General features: G+C 40.9%; 1 protein-coding gene across 2 annotated transcripts in view; it reads right to left on the bottom strand.

The window, feature by feature from the left end:
• Positions 1–1,002: 1,002 nt before the first annotated feature.
• Positions 1,003–18,869, bottom strand: part of POLD1 (DNA polymerase delta 1, catalytic subunit) — a 172,539-nt gene continuing 154,672 nt past the window's right edge. For both annotated transcript variants that reach the window (XM_044281624.1, XM_044281625.1), the window contains exons 25-27: positions 5,791–5,843; positions 4,740–4,837; positions 1,003–1,609 (exon numbers count right to left, since the gene is read on the bottom strand). In XM_044281624.1, coding sequence (XP_044137559.1) covers positions 1,513–1,609; positions 4,740–4,837; positions 5,791–5,843 — 248 coding nt within the window. In that variant the 3' untranslated portion in view covers positions 1,003–1,512. The remainder of the gene's footprint in view (positions 1,610–4,739; positions 4,838–5,790; positions 5,844–18,869) is intronic.

The raw sequence follows: 18,869 nt of genomic DNA, 5'->3' as shown, positions 1-18,869 counted from the left end.
CTAGGGCAGATACAGTAAACTCCGGCAGGCTGTTCCTCTGCAGATTTAAAAAAACAGAGATGTGAAACTAGCCTCACCTGTTTTTGAAGCGTTTTTACCAATACCTGGGGTGGCTTCTAAAACGACGCTCTGCAGAAGTACCAAATCAGGATGAGTCGGCATTGAATGCCTTCACCTAGAGATGATGTACAAAATCTCATCCTTGGTGTGAAGATCGATAATAAAACCTATACGCTCATCATCTTCAGGCCTCTCTTTGTGCATCAATACACTTGAATGATTAAGTTCAAGACAGAAAAATGACAAGAATGGCGCATACAGCGAGTGTGAATTCAACCACTGACTAATGGGTCCGTGAACTGTCAGTTGTGCACAAGGATGGAAAATACAGTCGTCTGAATCAGGGCTGAAATTATAACACTACATTGTTGTCTTCCTGTATCTTTTAAGTGTGATCAGACCACAAACATTATTAATCTTTGGTAAGAAAGGACTCAACATCAGAATAAATGTTAGGCTACTTTCACACTCGCGTCTTGGCTTTCTGTCTCTGAAATCCGTTCAGGGCTCTCACAAGCGGTCCAAAACGGATCAGTTTTGCCCTAATGTATTCTGAATGCATAAGGAACCGCTCAGAATGCATCAGTTTGTATCAGTTCCGTCTCCATTCCACTTTGGAGACCGACACCAAAACGCTGCTTGCAGCATTTTGGTGTCTGTCTGATAAAACTGAGCCAAACGGATCCGTCCTGGCACACAATGTAAGTCAATGGGGATGGATCCACTTTCCCTGGCACAATCTGGCATAATAGAAAACGGATCCGTCTTGGCTATGTTAAAGAATAATACAAATGGATCCTTTCTGAATTGAGGCAGACTGTTGAATTCTTTGAGCGGAGCTGTCCATGACGGCTCCGCACAAAACGCGAGTGTGAAAGTAGCCTAAATCAGAAATTATCTTCCATAGATCTGCATGGTTAAGGCAAACATGACACCAACATAACAAATTCAAAACTATTTTATTCCATATTGGTACAAAACATTACAAAAGTTTCTTAATTAGGTGAAATGAATCCCAAACTATAGTGAAAATCTATCAATAATCTGCGAGAAAGGCATTGTCTGCCAGTGACTTTGTATTACATCCCTCAGAGCAACTGAATAAAGACAGTCCACAGCAAATGTCATCGTCCCTGTAACAGACAAATGATGGAGGCTACTTAAACCAGTATAAGAACAACCCAAGTGGTTGATTAAAATTTTGATTTAGTGTATCTAAAACCCAGATAAGACCAACAAACCAGTTTCCTTCAGGACACCTTGATGAGACTAAGAAACAAAATGGTGATATTTGCAGTCTGCTGATGTTTGATGCCTGGAGATCAGAAATATCTAGCTTTTAGATGGGAAAACTCTGGTACATGTTGGAGGAAGCTTATGGTTGCCAACTCTTGACCCAATGTTGTAGTCATGGAGTCTGTGTGTTTGGTCTTCACATGAAGGTTATGGTGGTTACCATGCAGGAGGTCCAAATCGCTGGATCAGCTTTTCTTGGTCATCAAGGTCCTTTTGTACTTTCTTTCTCATGTAGAATATGGGACAGTCGCGACTGTGAAGCAAAGGAGAAGGATTTACAGTGCTACACATTGATAGATTTCAAATATTAGACAAAAAAGGATGGGTTGAGTGATACTTTATTACTTTGGTCAGGGCTGATATATTTATACATGGTTATCAGATCTCTCCTCAAGCGTCAGTACAGAGATCTCTTCCATAATCTATGTATACTCAGGACTGTGACAAAAGACATATTCCATGTCTGGATGAAAGAAGGTTTGTACACAAACATAGAAGAGGATTCTTTACGGTAAGAGCAGTGAGACTATGGAGCTCTCTGCCTGAGGAGGTGGTGATGGTGAGTACAATAAAGGAATTCAAGAGGGGCCTGGATGTATTTCTGGAGTGTAATAATATTCCAGGCTATAGTCATAAGATTTGTTGAGAACGGTTGTTGCTCCAGGGAGTTAGTCTGAATGTCGGATTGCAGATTTGAAGGATTTTTTCCCCCTAAAATGGGGAACATTGGCTTCTACCTTATTAGGGTTTTTTGCCTTCCTCTGGATCAACTTTGAGCTACCCAGTCTGTAAAAGGATATCTGTCAATCCGGTTCTGCCTGTTAGGCTACATGCACATGACTGTGCTGTTTTTTGCGGTCCGCAAAACTGCTGATCCGCAAAAAATGGAAGCTGCCCGTGTGCCTTCCGCAATTTGCGGCCCATTGTAAAAATGCCTAGGACATAGGACATGCTATATTTTTTTTTGCGGGGCCACGGAACGGTGCAACGGATGCGGACAGCACACAGAGTGCTGTCCGCATCTTTTGCGGCCCCATTGAAGTGAATGGGTCCGCATATGAACCGCAAAAACTGTGGCTCGGATGCGGACCAAAACAACGGTCGTGTGCATGAGGCCTTATGCTGCAGTTAATTACTTGTAGGGCAGATTGCCTATCCACATGGACCAGGACCATACCCACTATCCTATGTGAACTGGCCAACTAGTTATTTGGTCCATAACTTGCGACACTAGGCACACCATTTCTAATAGATTGGGGAGCAGATCCATTGTAGTTTGTTTGCTTTTGGTGAGGCAGCAAAAGTCAAAACTAAAATGCGGTTTTTAAGGGGTTGTCAAGCCTTTTTTAAGTGATAGCCTATAGTTCATTACTAGCTGATATGGGGTGGTCTGGCACCCCGCACCCCCACCAATTTGAGTCAAAATATTGTGGTCATTGGCTACCACCGAGTTTTGCTGCGTGTACATCCAGACTGTTCTTACCCTGGGGCTCTCTGTAGTTGTTGATGAGGTACAACTGGAGAGGCAACTCTGACAAAGGGACTGTGTTAAGTCCTTCTCAGGCTGCAACATTCTCTGGTTTAGTTTGGGCTCATTTTAACATCCTTCTGGGTTCAGCAGACAAAAGTGAAAAGGAGGTAGTTTTTTGCCGTGGCCTATGACTACGAGCATTCCAATAGTATGGCCCAAGAATCACCCTGTTCAGGTTATTCTCTAATTTTAGGGGGGAAAGTTGTTTAGTGAAAATGTATTCTTTATAGGCGTTAAACTTCAGTCTTTAATGCCCAATGAAGACACCCGACCCTACTGCTGTAATCCAGCAATGAATGCCAACCTGCCGACCATATGTATTATACCACCCTGCTGTTACTTGTACCTTAAGAAAACCCCGAGTCACATGCCGACACTCCCTGCATTATGACACAGCTGGCAAACAGAACATGGACTTGTTGACTGCAACTATCGCAAGCCAATAAATCAGTACCAGTTGTATGTGATATTCCTTTCACCCCATGACACTTTTATTCCCGCAATTAAACAGGGGCATTTTCCTTCATTTTATAGCTATGAAAAGAGAGTGAACATTCTTTTAGCTAAAAGTACAACAATATACAATAATTCCAATTCTATTTACTCCCTTTTAAACCCTTGTCAAAGTATCATTAATGGGGTCTGACGACTGGGATCCTTGCTTATCTCGAGCTTGGGGGTGCCTGGTCTTTTATATAGAAGCTGATTGATCTATGTGGGTTTGGCTTCTTGAGGCAACAGATGTCTGAAGGTTAGAGAAGACCCCTGGTGTGTGGCGAATATAGTAAATGGCGGACCAAGTAATGCAAGAACGGGTCGGGTCAGCTGCCTTACTACATTCTAGCTTATAGAGGGGGGTCCTGAGTAGTAGACCATCCTCTTTAACATCCATATGGCCTAAGGGGGTATATGGGTAGGGGGCGTGTTGATGTATCTAGGATATACAAATCTGTGTATCTGAAAATAGATGCAGTTAAAAATCAAACATAGGTCACATAATCACCAACTGAAATTCCTGTGCTATCCACAGTAAATAGAAATTAAAACAAAATTGCCCACACCCCCCCTTCCCATAATTTATGAATGCTGTAAATTTAAAACTGTTCGCAAAGAAAACAAACCTGCCATAAAGCAATGCTGCTGTCAGTCTCTCTGACTTTTCTCATAGACCTTTGTACCCAAACTAGACATGAGGTGTCTCTTCAACGGTTCTGTGCAGCCAGCACCTGCCATCAGGTCCCGGGCACTGGGATAGACAGTTTTCCCTCAGCTGCCTTGATAAAGGATCTTTTGGGAGCCATATTCTGAGCACACATGTGCAGAGGGCCATATTCACCCCACCCCTGGCAGCTGGTGAGCGGAGCAGGGAATTGGTAGCTGGATAAGCTCCAGTTTGTTTTTCCCTTGGGAATTGTCGATACAGGAGCACAGATTAGAGGGTGACACTGTACCAAAGTGAGATAAGTCATGTCTGATGCGATGTGAATCGCCCTGTGAAATCAATGCCATACCGATGTGGACGGTCTATTTGGTTACCACTAAGCAACAGGTGTGATGCGCAGTAATTTTTCTATATGAGGCCAGCAGCATATCAGTGTGATCATTAAATAGCAATATGCCCTGATCAAACTGGCACCAAAAGGCCCAGACACAGAGCAGCTCTTGCCAGCCTGTCTAAGCTCTCACAAATGACCGGGAAGCTACGTGAGGTCCCAATAATGAGTAGTCATTGACAAAGTGATGACAGTCAACTGCATTGTGTCCCCAAAAAAAGGTCATACAGCTTCCATAAAAATAAATCTTCCGCATTATGCTCTGTTAAAATCTCACATCACTTTTCCACTATCCTCACCTTGTGCATAGGACGTCCTCGTGTAAACTTCCCTGACAGCGCTGGCATTGAGTCCAGAGGCGAGAGAACTTCTCTTCTAGAGAACCAAGGTGAGCGACCTGCAACAGAGAATATGGGGAAGGGTTCAAACAAAACCAGGGTCTTTCTTCGGTGATTGCTTTGAATTTTAAAATACACTGTAGACAAGCAAATCTGGATCAGCAGGCTGGTGCATTTGGCATACTATTGTGCTCTGCTAAAACTGAGTTTTGGATTGTGTGCCTATACCATTTCTAGAGTTGGCAGAGGCTTATAGAGATTAGATGACATGACGTAAAAATCTGTAGGCTTTTTAGCACAGGGCTAGACAAATTCCAGAAGCCAGGTAGCCAATACGAAGTAGTTTTCATCCAAATTTCTTTTTCACCGTGCCATAGAAAACGGTCTAAAAATGTATTCAGTTGTATTCAACGTCTGCTAATCTTTACAATGTCTAATATTTGCGAATGTTGTGATAGGCAGGACTACAGTAAATTTATTCCATTTTTAAAATAAGACTAGATATACATGGCACACGCTATTGGGATTTATAGCCTTCTATTGTTTCTGGCCCTAGATACATTGACATCTCTGTGCTCAATGCATGTTGCTGCTTCCCATTTAGCCAAACATGAAATATTTGAACACTATTCGCCCTTATGATGCCTGGGAGGAGCTCCTAGGGAATAATTTTGATGGAGTTAAAATGTTCTACTGATATGTTATACATACATGTGAGAAGGCTTCACTGTTGGTCATCTTGGATCACAAAAGTATAGATGGTCCGCAACAGCTGCCCATTTTCAAATGAAGCTTCATGGTGCAGTATGGCTGCAGGAGCTTAAGTCTTATCCACTGAAGTGAGCCACAGTAAAGGCAACACAGAGAACCCCTATATCATGTGCGCCCTTATTAACCAGCAACACCAAGTTTCTGTTTCGGTACTCCAAAAGGTTTTATGACTACTTATGCAAAGAAAATTATGCAATTGTGTAGTCCAAGCCTAAATATTACATCACCTCAAGACCCTTACCTCCTTCTGGTGAAGCTCCGATTCTCTATTTCTGCAGTAATTGCAAACAGCACCTAGAAAAAATAATTAAACACTTAAAGGACATTGATTCACTGGGACTTTTACAAGCGCATTGTAGACTTATGATGTTCTGAAAAACAAATGGGGGAATAAATATAGTGTCCCTTGGATTTATCAGTCATGGTGGCAGGAGGTGGTCCAGTGGAACGAAATATTAGGATCAGTTGCATTCATCCAAGTAGTATACAAAGATACTTAGTTTGGAAATCATCAACTTGTTGGGTAAATGGGGAAGAAACATATCTGATGCAGGATGCAGAATTTTTGCAAACTGTCATGGTGAATTCAAATCATCATGAAATGCAGTTGAATCATAAGATGACGTACTGATTATGGATTGATAGTCTTGCTGGTCTTAAAAAACTAAATCCAAACGCTCTAAGTTCAGTTAATGTCAAAATAATCTTTAATGGTTTGATTGGATGTTCATTAAAAAAAACATGTGACGCAAGTGGAATATACTCTAAACACTAAGTCATTGCATTCATAGAAGATGCAATCTAACCGCCCCTTGAAGAACACCCTTAACCTTTTTCCCAATGTCCCACAGATAAGAGACAAAAAACAAACAAAAAGCAAACAATTTAAAGTATGACAGTCACACCAAATTCTCCCAATTTTTTTGTAATTATTCTGGCAATCAATAACTTCCCATAATTATAGTCAATCAAAACAGTTTTAGGGAAGTAAATTGACAGTTCCTTTAAGAAGCAGTATTTGTCAGACATCTAGTGTTTTTCAAATAAATTCATTTTCACAACCGAAACAAGGATGAATCACATTATAAACAGAGTCTAATTTTATCTGAAATCTGATTAGTATAAAATTGGAATAAATATCCAATCACATCCAACCAGTATTTAGTAGTAGGCATCTCCAGGTGATGCGTCCAATCTGTATCATCACCCTCACCACATTTCACGCAAAGATCTACAAGACTATTTCCTTTTCACATAAGGCAATCCTAAAGGCCCGTGTAATATACCCCACCTAAAAATGTATTTTACTGACCCAGTGCTTCTGCATTTATCCGACCCCACCGGAGCTTTCTTTTGCTATATAGATCATGTCTTGTACATACAACACGTGATCTATTCCACCCTCAGTACACATCGCTACTTCTAATGAGGATCAAGTGACGATTATGTTTGTTTGGATTATTTTAATTCACTCAATTTCTTAAAAGGGTTTTCTGGAATTTTTTAAACTAGTGAGCTATCCTCTGCATAAGTCATGAGTATCTGATCGGTGAGGGTCTGACACCTGGGACCAGGGGCGGATTGGCCATAGACCTTACAGGGAAATTTCCTGGTGGTTTTAAGGGATGTGTTTTTGTGCTGCTGGCAGTATCTTGTGATGGACTGTGGTATTTTGCTCTGTTGGGATGCTATAATGTGCCACAATATGGTATTGCTGGCCCTGTCTTCCATCAATTTGGACCCAACTACAAAACTGGACCACTTTTAGTATTTTTTCCAGGGCCACTTTAAGTTCCCAGTCTGGCCCTCCCTGGGACCCCCACCAATAAGCTGTTTGAGAAGGCACCTCAATGATGCTCGCAATGGGGCTCAGCTGCGCCTAGGCCATGTGACCGATAAACATGACCTCACATGGTCTAGGCAAAGTTGTGAGAAGGCTGCGGTACTAGTACAAGCACTGGTGCCTCCTTAAACAGCTGATCAGTGTGGGTCCCAGGTGTCAGACCCACACCGATCAGATACTGATGATATATCCAAAAGGATAGGTCATCAGTTAAAAAAAAATCTTGAAAAACCTCTTTAACACCTGCCAATGTGTTAGTGATAATTAATGACTGATGTACACAGTCTATTGTTTATATTTAATTAAGAAATGTAATGAAATAAATTCAAATGAATAATCCAGGGAGACCATCTTCACTTAATCCAATAATGAAACATACACGGGCCAACTGTTACCCTGCCTCTCCGCATGGGCTGAGCAATGCAGGTGGCTCATGTACATGTTGTAAGGCTTGGGTCTGGGCATACACAACACTGCTTGGAGTGCGGGCACAAGGATTTGTGGAAGATGCAGGTCATAGCTCAATGATGGAGCTCTGACACACCCACAAAAACAAAGTCCCGGAATAAACATCTGCATTAAATCTACTATTAGATTTACTATGCAGAGTTCACATTTTTTATATTCAGGCGCTTTCACACAGTCAGTGATTTCCATTAGCGATTACGAGCCAAAATGAGGTATGGGTCAAAAAGGGTAGGAGCAAATCTTTTCATTATACCTCATCTCTGTGAAGCTCCACTCCTGGTATTGGCTCACAATGACTGACTTTGTGAAAGCGGCCAAAACTCCTTTCATTTACATAACTTTAAAATAAGAAACTGATTAGTGCATAAACCATAAAATCTGTTCCTTTTGCCCACAATTACAACTCAAATTGGTGTACTTGTATAGTCTCACCCATTGCGAATCTCACAACTCTCCACTTTCTTTTTCCCATTTTCTATTTGAGAAAGATTTTCTTTAAAACGTTCCATCAGAATATTGTATTTTATTTTTATTTTTTAAGTGAAACAGTTATGATTATTAAAGAAAAACTCTCTAGATCAACCAACCACTTTTAGATTAGCATTGACATTACAGCATGTGTTAATGTCATATAATAAAAATTATATTTGTGCCACGCTCGCCATCCTCACTTATGGATTTAAAAGACTTGAATGTGCCTGTGCTGCCATACCACTCAAACCATAGACAAGCATGGTGCTATTTGGAATAAAGCCGCCATGTTTACAACCCCTTTTATCCTTCAAGACCAGCACTGTACATGCACGGCGCTGGTTGGGTATTTAAAGATGGTGCCCAATCGAGAGTGCAGCAGGCCCCATAGCCAACGGGTTTCGGTAGTTTCCAGCAGCTGACACCCAGGAATAATGTCTGATCAGCAACACCACCGATCGCAGACATTTAACCAGATGTCGCAGTCAACTGTGAGCACAACAGCTGACTGGGGACACCATTCACAAACCTGTCACAAAATGTATTTCTATTCAGATCTTTAAATGAGTTTTCGAAGATTGATTACCTATTCTCAGGACTGGTCATCAATATCAAATTGGCAAGGACCCCTGATGATCAACTGTTTGAGGAGGATATGGTTCCTCGCTACTTACCAAGCACATTGCCACCCACTAGATAGCAGCGGTGCTTGGTACTGTAGCCCAGCCTCCCTTGAATGGACTAAGCGCCCTTTGGCCATGTGACAGGCCTAGGATGAGGCCGCAGAGCTCACCGAAACACCACATTCAAAAAGCTGATCTGTGTAGGTGCTGGGACCCCCAACAATCAGATACTGATGACCTATTCCCTTTAAAGAATATAACATTCAAGCCCAACCTTAGAGGACATAAAATCCAGTTAGCCGTGTCCTCTCCACTGGGCTGCAGCCAAGATCGCCCACATACTGGCGCAGCCAATCACAGGTCTCAGTGATGTATGGCATGAGACTGCTGAAACCACTGATGGGCTACAGTGTTATTCGGGATGTCACTGCTGCAGTCAATACACTGTCATAACTGGAGCCAGAGGTAAGGGCAGAGTGGTGGGGGTTCTGTTGGGGCTTGGGAAGGTAAGATAAGTTTCTTCATTATTTTAACAGACTCTCTGCAACTAGGAACTATATGAAAAAAAAAAAAAAAGAAAAAAAGAGAAAATTAACTCAGACAACCCAAACTGACAGTCAGCACTTTTAAGGGATATAAATGATTTGCTTGGGACTGTTTCCTGCCACTTAGCAGACATTCAGAATAGCACATGCTCAGCTAGTTTATTTTCAGCAATATAAACTGAAAGGAAATGTCAGTAAAATCAACATAAAACTTTCCTTCTGTGATTCAGTTAAAAATGTACAGTTGTAGCCAAACTAAAACTGACTCTGATGACACATGGCCATTGAAATCCATTGAAAAGCTAGTTCTCATTGTCTTGCCATTCTTAACGCCTTAACCATCAAGTTTAGCTCAGCGGCATCAGTATATATTTAGTCCATTACTGAAAAACATGTGCGACAATATAACTGTTACTACAACTGATGGAGGGTTAATCACCTAGCTTTTCTATACAACCTAGTTATGAAGTGATGTGTCTTACTGCACAACGAGGCATGCTTGTCCTTCAGGACTGTTGCCAAGCTGGGTGAGAACCCACGTAGGATCAGAAGTAACAGCTGAAAATAGAAATGGAAGAGAGAGATAACCAAAGGGCTTCTCCATTGTATGGTGGAATTCATGTTTAATCCCTTAAAAACCTGAGCTGTAATAGAGCTGGAGTGCAAGTAGGAGTACCCAGAGGACCTGCGTCATACTGAACTGTTGCTGGTGCTGCCACTTTGCCTGTATGATCAGGTGAGAGACATCTATATACACACTACACAACCGCAAATCGGTTGAAGGTCAGAGGTTTAACGCCATCTACCAAAGGGGGACCCCCAAATCAGCTCAGATCATGCCACAGGGCATCCCGGTGATGTGATCTGCACCCATACTATGCATGGGCAGCAAGCCGACGGTCCCCTATCTTTCTCAGGGACAGACATTGTACAACGCCCCTGTGATAGAATAGTATGTGGGCCCGTGCTGTTTATCAAGAGAGTGGGACTCATCATAGTGCTCCTTACTATGACTCTGCAGTTCATCCTTTACCTGTTAGATCAGAACCCATCAGTTTTTTTTGAGCCAAGGTACCCCTGGTGTGTGTGTGTGTGTTTTTTTTTTTTTACGGTGGTATCGGGCTCCTGCCCAGATTGCATCAATGTTATGTCTGCCTTTAATCTTTTTTTCTCGCTGGCACATGCTTCACCACCATCTCATACCAAGTCTTCACCATGGTTGTGCAGTTGAGGAAAAACACACTAATGATTCCTACGTAGGCAATCTTTATCTAGGGATTGGTGGGGGTTCACAGCACTCAGACCCACACCAAGCAGAACATTTCAAATGTCTCTATAACATATCAAAAGTTTTCTGAAAACTCAGATACCCTCAGTGACAGAGTAAAAAAAAAATATATTTTAAAGATCTACAGTAATGCATAATGTGTTTTTGGTCAAAAAGAACATGACACAATACATACAATACATGGGTAGCCAGTCTCTTTTACATGTTCAGCTCATTAACTGAATGCAAAATTGGATTTTCATATTGTCACTTGAAGAAAACAAAAGAATCTCCCATGAAGCAATAAAGGCCTTTTATATCCGCTCATCATGTAGTAAAATCATATATTTGTTTAGATCTTGTACATGTCAGTGGGGACAGCTGCAAATGGGCAGGTTCAGGAGTAGATATGTACTCATGTTAAAATGCCAAATTCTGTCCATACGTATGGACACTGCAGGTTTTTCCAACATCATTCATATTTTGCTTTTACATAATGATCTCTATGGAGAATTTAAAAGCAAAAAGTTTGCATCAAAACCAACATATTGGAGGAAATATATTAGAGTAGGGAAAGGTGGAGCAGCCTTCTCAAGCAACTAATAAAGCAATGGCTTATTTCGTAAACGACTTCTGTAAAAAGAGAGCAAGAAACTGTTTTCAGTTTCTTTCATGCGAGTTTGGTTAAATCTCCCTAAAGAGTCCTAGTTACAAAAATGATGGCAAAGTAAAAGAGGGGGGGAAGAGTAATCCGTGAAAACAAAAGCTTGTATCCAATTTATTGATATGAGTAAGACTTATATTCTCATCACGTGAGAAGACAAATACATCTCTGAAGGTCATAAGTATGGGTGGCCATCTATCAGACTAGACCTTCTGCATTAACATGTACTCTTGGCTCTGTCAAATGTGGAGGTTACTTTAAGCAGCTATTAGAAGTCTCGTCTTCATAGAAGAAATCGGACAAGTAAAGAACGAACCTGATATGACATCAATGGAATGTGAAAACCCTGTTCATGGCTGGAAAATGCTGAGTGCCCTGACAGCTATTCCCAGGGGCCCCCATTCAGCTCATGATTATCATACTATTGGTACGAGGAAGGAGATTGGGGTCTAGGTGACAGAGAGGGTCCCAGAGGCCCATTCCCCACCTAACTTACTCATATAACCTGTGGGATTGGTGGTTATAAAAGTGAAGATAGAGTTCCCACAATTTTTTCTGGACACTTTTCAGGTCTGCTAAGGTAATAGTAGGTGTCCAAATCACATAGTAAATGTGGCCCGTGCCATGTTCTTGACTTGAGTTTACTTATAAAGCAACAGTCATTCATTCTGATCACAGAACACCCACATTCTCTATACCAGGCAGCCACCGGTCATAACATTTAAGGGAACTACAAAATTCCCTTCCTTTTTATTGCAATTAATATGTAATTAGTACAAGCTGAAAAAGTAATACAAGGAGAACAGGGCAGCAGGTGATAGAAACACAAATTACCTGTAATTGTACAGAGTTCCCATTATCAAACTATAGACCCCAATTTATATCCGTCAATAACATGCTGACCTGATCCAGTATATAAACGGCTTATAGCCTGATAATGGACAGACACCCTTTTCAGTGTTTCATGAGGGCTCCTTGCACCCACCAAAAGAAATAATACTGGAGGCCATCTTCCATCTATACAGAACATGTGCAAACATCTTTGTCATTACCTCCACACACAGAACATATCACCAGTAAGATCTAATAGGGGATTTGTAAATCAGCCCATAAGAGAAAGACCCTGGTATATCTGAAGGAACCTCTGGTGGGCCAGCCATTGTGGCCTTTCACATCATCCAGCTGTACTTTCAAAATACCAACACATTAGTGAACAATACAATTCTATATAGAGTTTCAGTTTGAAAAGTCATTTGAACAGTTTATGTGCAACTACTCTCATTTACATTCATTTACATATGTAATAAATTAACAGAGTGGTTTCCACATACAATAATCATGCCGTCAGCAGGTATTGGCTACAATGTTAATTATTAACTCGGATGTAAATTGTATTCTAATCTCAGCATAATCTGCAGGTCACAACAGTAGACATCCTAAAAGCTAATACCAGGGTAAACACAAGACCAGAATATATCATCCTAGAACAAAGTGTATTTGTTTCTTCTGCAAGACACCCATCACCTGTTCTGTCTACTACTGGCATCATTTATAAGAGTGCCCTCTTCTCCGAATTTATAAGAGTGCCCTCTTCTCCGATGAGATCATCTTATTTTTATCGGACCCAGTTACACAGGTTCCCCAGATATTGGATGCCCTGGTTAATTTGGAGCTTATTCGGGATATGAAATAAATCTCTCTAAATGTGAATTGCTTTATTTGAGAAAAGCAGATAAAATCATTGGAATAAATGATAGTTTTTTTTAAAGCCTAGTGATTCGGTTAAATATTTAGTGATCAAAATTCGCAGATCATCTCTATACCAACTGAATTATCTATCCTTGATAGCACGTATTAGAGCTGATCAAAAAAGGCGGCCCATATGCCTTTACTTGGAAGATGCCAATTGGTAAAAATGTCTTGCTTTGCGAGACTCCTTTATCCTCTCCAAACAATCCCATGTTGCTAAAACACAAGGACATCAATAGTTTAAACTCTAGCTTTATTTCCTTTATTTGGCCTGGGAAGAGACTACAAATACGGCTATTGAAATTGATGATGGCCAGGGAAGAGGGAGGCTTTAACTTCCCAAATATATGGGGCTATAATCTGGCATGCCTTTCTAGACATCTACTTGATTGGGCAAATTATACTGCGTTTTACTCTAACCTTCACCTTGAAAAACGCCTAGCCTACCCATGGAGTCTTCTGGCTCTAGCACATGCCGAGCTGGTCTCTCTGCAACCACATATCAAGGGTTCTGTTCCACTCAGGGACACTCTGATAACTTGGAAGGTAACACGTCAGTTGTTTAAGGTGTTATACCAGTGCTCTAAACATCTTCCTCTGTGGTATAAGCCAGATTTTCCAGTCTGGAATTACTAGTAAACTCTGAGAGGTGGTGAAATAAAGGGAATGAAAAGCTGGGGAACAGCTCATTAACTGAATGCAAAATTGGATTTTCATATTGTCACTTGAAGAAAACAAAAGAATCTCCCATAAAGCAATAAAGGCCTTTTATATCCGCTTGTCATGTAAGAGGATCTCAACATTTTTCATACCAACAAATAAAACACTTGTGCCACAAAACTTAGGGAGCCCTCTGAAGAAGCCCCAAAGAATTCCTTTGATAATATTCTAAAGACTACCTCTAAAAGAGCCATCTCAGTTTCATATTCTTCACTCAAGTCTGTTGTTTTTTTTTCTCTTTAAAGGCTGGGCTAAGCACTGAAATGAACCTGAGGTAGCCTCACATATAGTCAGGGGTCTGGCAGACTTTAAGGCCTCATGCACATGGCCGTAGTGCTTCTGTGGGGTTCTGTGCCTCCGTTCCGCACCGCAGCTCCGGATTACGGGGAGTACACGGCTGGTGCCTGCATATTGCGGACCTGCTTGCGGGCCGCAATACGGCGACAGTCGTGTGCATGAGGCCTAAGTGTCATACAGTTAACAAGGGGTGGAGGGACAGCACAAAAAAAAAAAAAGTAGATAATAGATAAGACTATATACGCTTTTAATCTCCCACCTACGCCAAATAAAGCAGACAGGCGAATATGCCCCATAATGTGGGGAACACCTTTCTGATCTTTACATGGGCTATGGAAATGTCCTAGGTTGTTCATTATTGTAAATAGATCCAGTTCATTCCATAGTAAATTAAACTGCAGAGGGGCTTTATTCCATATAGTGCAGAATAATGAATAATGTATTTTATAGTGTGTTTTTATTTTATAATTATACAAAACTTTCAAAAAAATGTTTTAAAAAAGTCTCCTTAGTCTTTTACATAACAAGTGAATTTGAGAGACCACTGTGCACCATGGACCTACATGCGGTGGTAGAACACTTATTCTACACTTAGGACCTAAAGGTGCAAAAAGCAGCCACAAGATCAAGGACATTGGCTGAGAAGTTTGAAAGAAGTAGGTGCAGAAGTGCCTGAACGTGGCTTGGAAAAAATAAGACAAAATTTTACACCGCTCGGATGTCCCTTCGGAGGGAGGCAACATAGACGTTTGAGACCTAGATTATACTTAGGTGACAAACTAGGCAGACACCATGCATGGACAGTCCTCTCTAAACTTCAGGGAGGGGAGACATTAGTCCCTGGCCTTTCTGGAGGTGCACTCATATGATTACCTTGTTTGGCACTTGAGTGAGGGAAGGTGTGGTGACGAGCTTTCAAAAGTAACCATTTTATTAATAGAAGCCCCAAATCTAGTACTTTACATCTCCTCAAAATACGAAGAAAGTTAAAGGGGTTGTCCAGCATTATACCTTTCACTTAGTGATCCGTTTCATTTTAGAGAAATTGTACTACATATGAGCCCTACCTCTGCTTTTTGATGGAAGTCTCCAGGTAGATGATAAAGCAGGAACCTGGCCCTGATAATAAAGGAGAGGGACGAGGAGGAAGCAGGAGATTCCTTAATGACCGCTGTTACGTGACACATACCTGGCATCATGGGCGCATTTGGCCATAGATCCTACAGGGAAATATTCTGATGCCCAGGGGGCCACTTAATCCCTCCTTTCGGCTGTCAGCAAGGTACATAAAGATCTAATGCTCTCAGCATCAATGTAGGAGCATCAGGCACTTACGCACCTGGCCAGTGGCCGCAGATGTGCTCCTGAATTCACTTAATTTGCTGTCCTCAGGACAATGATACAGCTACATACTGTGGGGCATACGGCAGTATTTTGCACTGCACTCAGGTATTTGGTTTCCCGGAGGCAGTATTTTGTGCTGCACTGTGATATTTGGTGCTGCTGAGGCAGTATTTTGTGGGCTCTGCCCACTTCTGTTGTGCCGCCTTCTGTTAGTTCGGACCAGCCTACAACATGAGCCAATTAGTTTTTTTTCCCCAGGGCCACTTTAAGTTTCCAGTCCACCTCTGCCTGGCATTTTATCTAGTGCAAATTAAATAATGCGTTGATAGCCAATTCAAGAAAGTTTACCCAACATACAGCGATTTTATTTGCATTACATTTTGCAGTCAAATTCTGCTGAAACCACCAAACAGCTCCAATTAAATGCTATGAATGAGCAGCGCTGCCATATGTGCTGTGCCAAATAATTCTGAGGCTGGCGGCCTCTAGTGAGAATAAAAGGTTCCCATTCAAGCTTGACTTTTAATGATTATAAAGGTATTTTATTTGCCTGCACCCACTAAATGCCAATCTAATGTTCACTGATCACCATTATCTTCTATGTCTACTTTACCCAATCCTTTCACAGCTGCCCACTGTATCGGGCATAGAGAAGTTGATTAAAAAGACATGTGTCTACTTTAATTTTTTTTACAGCCATTTGTATTAGAACTGCTTTTCCACTTACACGACTCATTGCATATGCAGTTGGAGGATACGGTGTTGCTGGAAGGGGTTCTGATAGTAAACGCTTATGGCCGGTCATTATACTCTAACATCACATACAACAATGCCATTACCTATATTTTGGACCAACTATCAGTGTCTAACAGGAGTCTTGATTTCTTTTTGTTTGAAGTTTGTGTTGCAACACTATTTAAAAAAAAAAAGATGAACCCTTGTTGGCGCAAAATATCCTTGAATGAGAGTGCAAATCAATAGCCAAAAGGCTATAACAATTCTGTTTAAGGCCTAATTATTTTCTTTCTTTATAAAAAATATAAAAAAATAAAATCAACCTTTATTACATCCATTTAAAATAAACACTAGAAGGAAAAGAATTGTCCATCAACGTTTCATTATTTATAAGCCTAATAGTGATTTAAAAACAAAAAGAAACATCCGTGTATTATTATTTTTCAATTTCTCCAATCTACTATGGATATTTTATGGTGTTGATAGTTGGACAATAGCTGGTTGTATTACTTCTCACACACCAGCACTTTATTGTCTTATCCTTGTATCATTTAATGGTGGCTGTTATATGCTAGAATTTATTCAATCACTGGCCGTTTTATTTTTCGCAATCCAGCGCTTTATTATCTTATTCTTTTAACATTTAATGGCAGCTGCTAAATAAAGAGTAGCTGTCACTAAATATTAGCAACTATTTGTTGCCAATAAAGGGATTTCATATGCTGTTCCGTCAGCTTTATTTCAGCCGAGCTTTGTTTTTGGTTTTAAACTAAAGACCATCAGTGTTAATACAAGGGGGTTGACCTTCGGGCGTGCCCCCTGTAACCAAACACGAGAAACAGAACTGGGAGATATTGTGGGGGATAGTTGGAAAAGGGAGAATTTACCAAGGATTTGATTGAGTGATAGCTGTTAACTAGAAATTCAGCTGAAGTGTAACCAACTATACTACTGGTAGCAAACATTGTTGCCAACAGAAAGGAATTAAGAGATAGCGGTCACAAAAACTCAGCTGAAATAAAGCTGACGGAACACCATATGAAATCCCTTTATTGGCCACAAATAGAGTTGCTAATATTTAGTGACAGCTACTCTTTATTTAGCAGCTACCATTAAATGTTAAAAGAATAAGATAATAAAGCGCTGGATTGCGAAAAATAAAACGGCCAGTGATTGAATAAATTCTAGCATATAACAGCCACCATTCAATGATACAAGGATAAGACAATAAAGTGCTGGTGTGTGAGAAGTAATACAACCAGCTATTGTCCAACTATCAACACCATAAAATATCCATAGTAGATTGGAGAAATTGAAAAATAATAATACACGGATGTTTCTTTGTTTTTTAAATCACTATTAGGCTTGAAAATAATAAAACGTTGAGGGACAATTCTTTTCCATCTAGTGTTTATTTTAAATGGATGTAATAAAGGTTGATTTTTTAATAAAGAAAGAAAATAATTAATTAGGCCTTAAACAGAATTGTTATAGCCTTTGGCTATTGATTTGTACTCGAACACATTTTGTTTCGACCATACGTTTTTGAAGCAGGGTTCAGGTACAGCAATGGGTGCATGGTGTGCTCCCTACTGTGCCAATCTGTTTTTGGATTGATGGTAGCAGACAAGTACTATCAAATTAATTTTAAAAGAAGACAGTCAAATGGCTATAGCAGTGTTTCCCAACCAGAGTGCCTCCAGCTGTTGCAAAACTACAACTACCAGCCAAAGGCTGTCCGGGCATGCTGGGAGTTGTAGTTTTGCAACAGCTGGAGGCACGTTGGTTGGGAAACACTGGGCTATAGTACATTGTAGCTGATCCCCTGACCAAAAGAAAACGGTTGTCAATGTAATGATTTTCTCCCTGAACTTAAACCAATTTCACATTCATTTCAAAGCATTATATTGCAGTACGCTAGAACTGGGGGTATTTGCAATTGTATACAGTCGTGTATTGTTATTTATTAGGTATTTTCATGTTTTGGTTGTGGAGGGGGGAGAGAGAGAGAAGGGAGAGAGAGAGAGAGAGAGAACACATCAGAGCTCCTTCTCCTAGGAACCAGATCCAATTCTCCCGTGAGACCAACACTCCAGAAAGCATCAGTGTGTCAAGACAGCGAAGTGATCAGCAAAATGACAGCTTTACAGGCAGTGCTGCGAAGTGAGGGACTACGGCTCAGACACACATGACCTAGAACAACCGCTAGGCCAGACTTGTCAGGCCTGTATTAGAGTGGACACCTATATCCACAGGTGCCTGCTAGTGCCAATCAATTGCCATCCAAACAGCCACCATAACTCCTTGTCTGGGGACAGAATCTGCACTTTGTACTTAATACTGCTGGATATGCCTCAATTAATATTTTGCACAAGTGATTTTTCAAACTACCTTTCCAATGCACAGATCCCAGGGAGTAATGGCCTGAGGCAGTACACGCGACAACACCTCATACGGGGCTGATGGGCTCCTCACGGGCTTGCTGCAATATCTCCTACAGTTGATTTTCTGGACTTGAAACTCACCATCAAGGACAACCATCTTTCTACTAATTTACAGCTTTCTTCAGTAACATACATGTAAGGCTACTTTCA

Source organism: Bufo gargarizans, chromosome 2, assembly GCF_014858855.1.
Source record: "Bufo gargarizans isolate SCDJY-AF-19 chromosome 2, ASM1485885v1, whole genome shotgun sequence".
NCBI lineage: Eukaryota > Metazoa > Chordata > Amphibia > Anura > Bufonidae > Bufo > Bufo gargarizans.
This window is presented reverse-complemented; position numbering and strand designations above follow the sequence as displayed.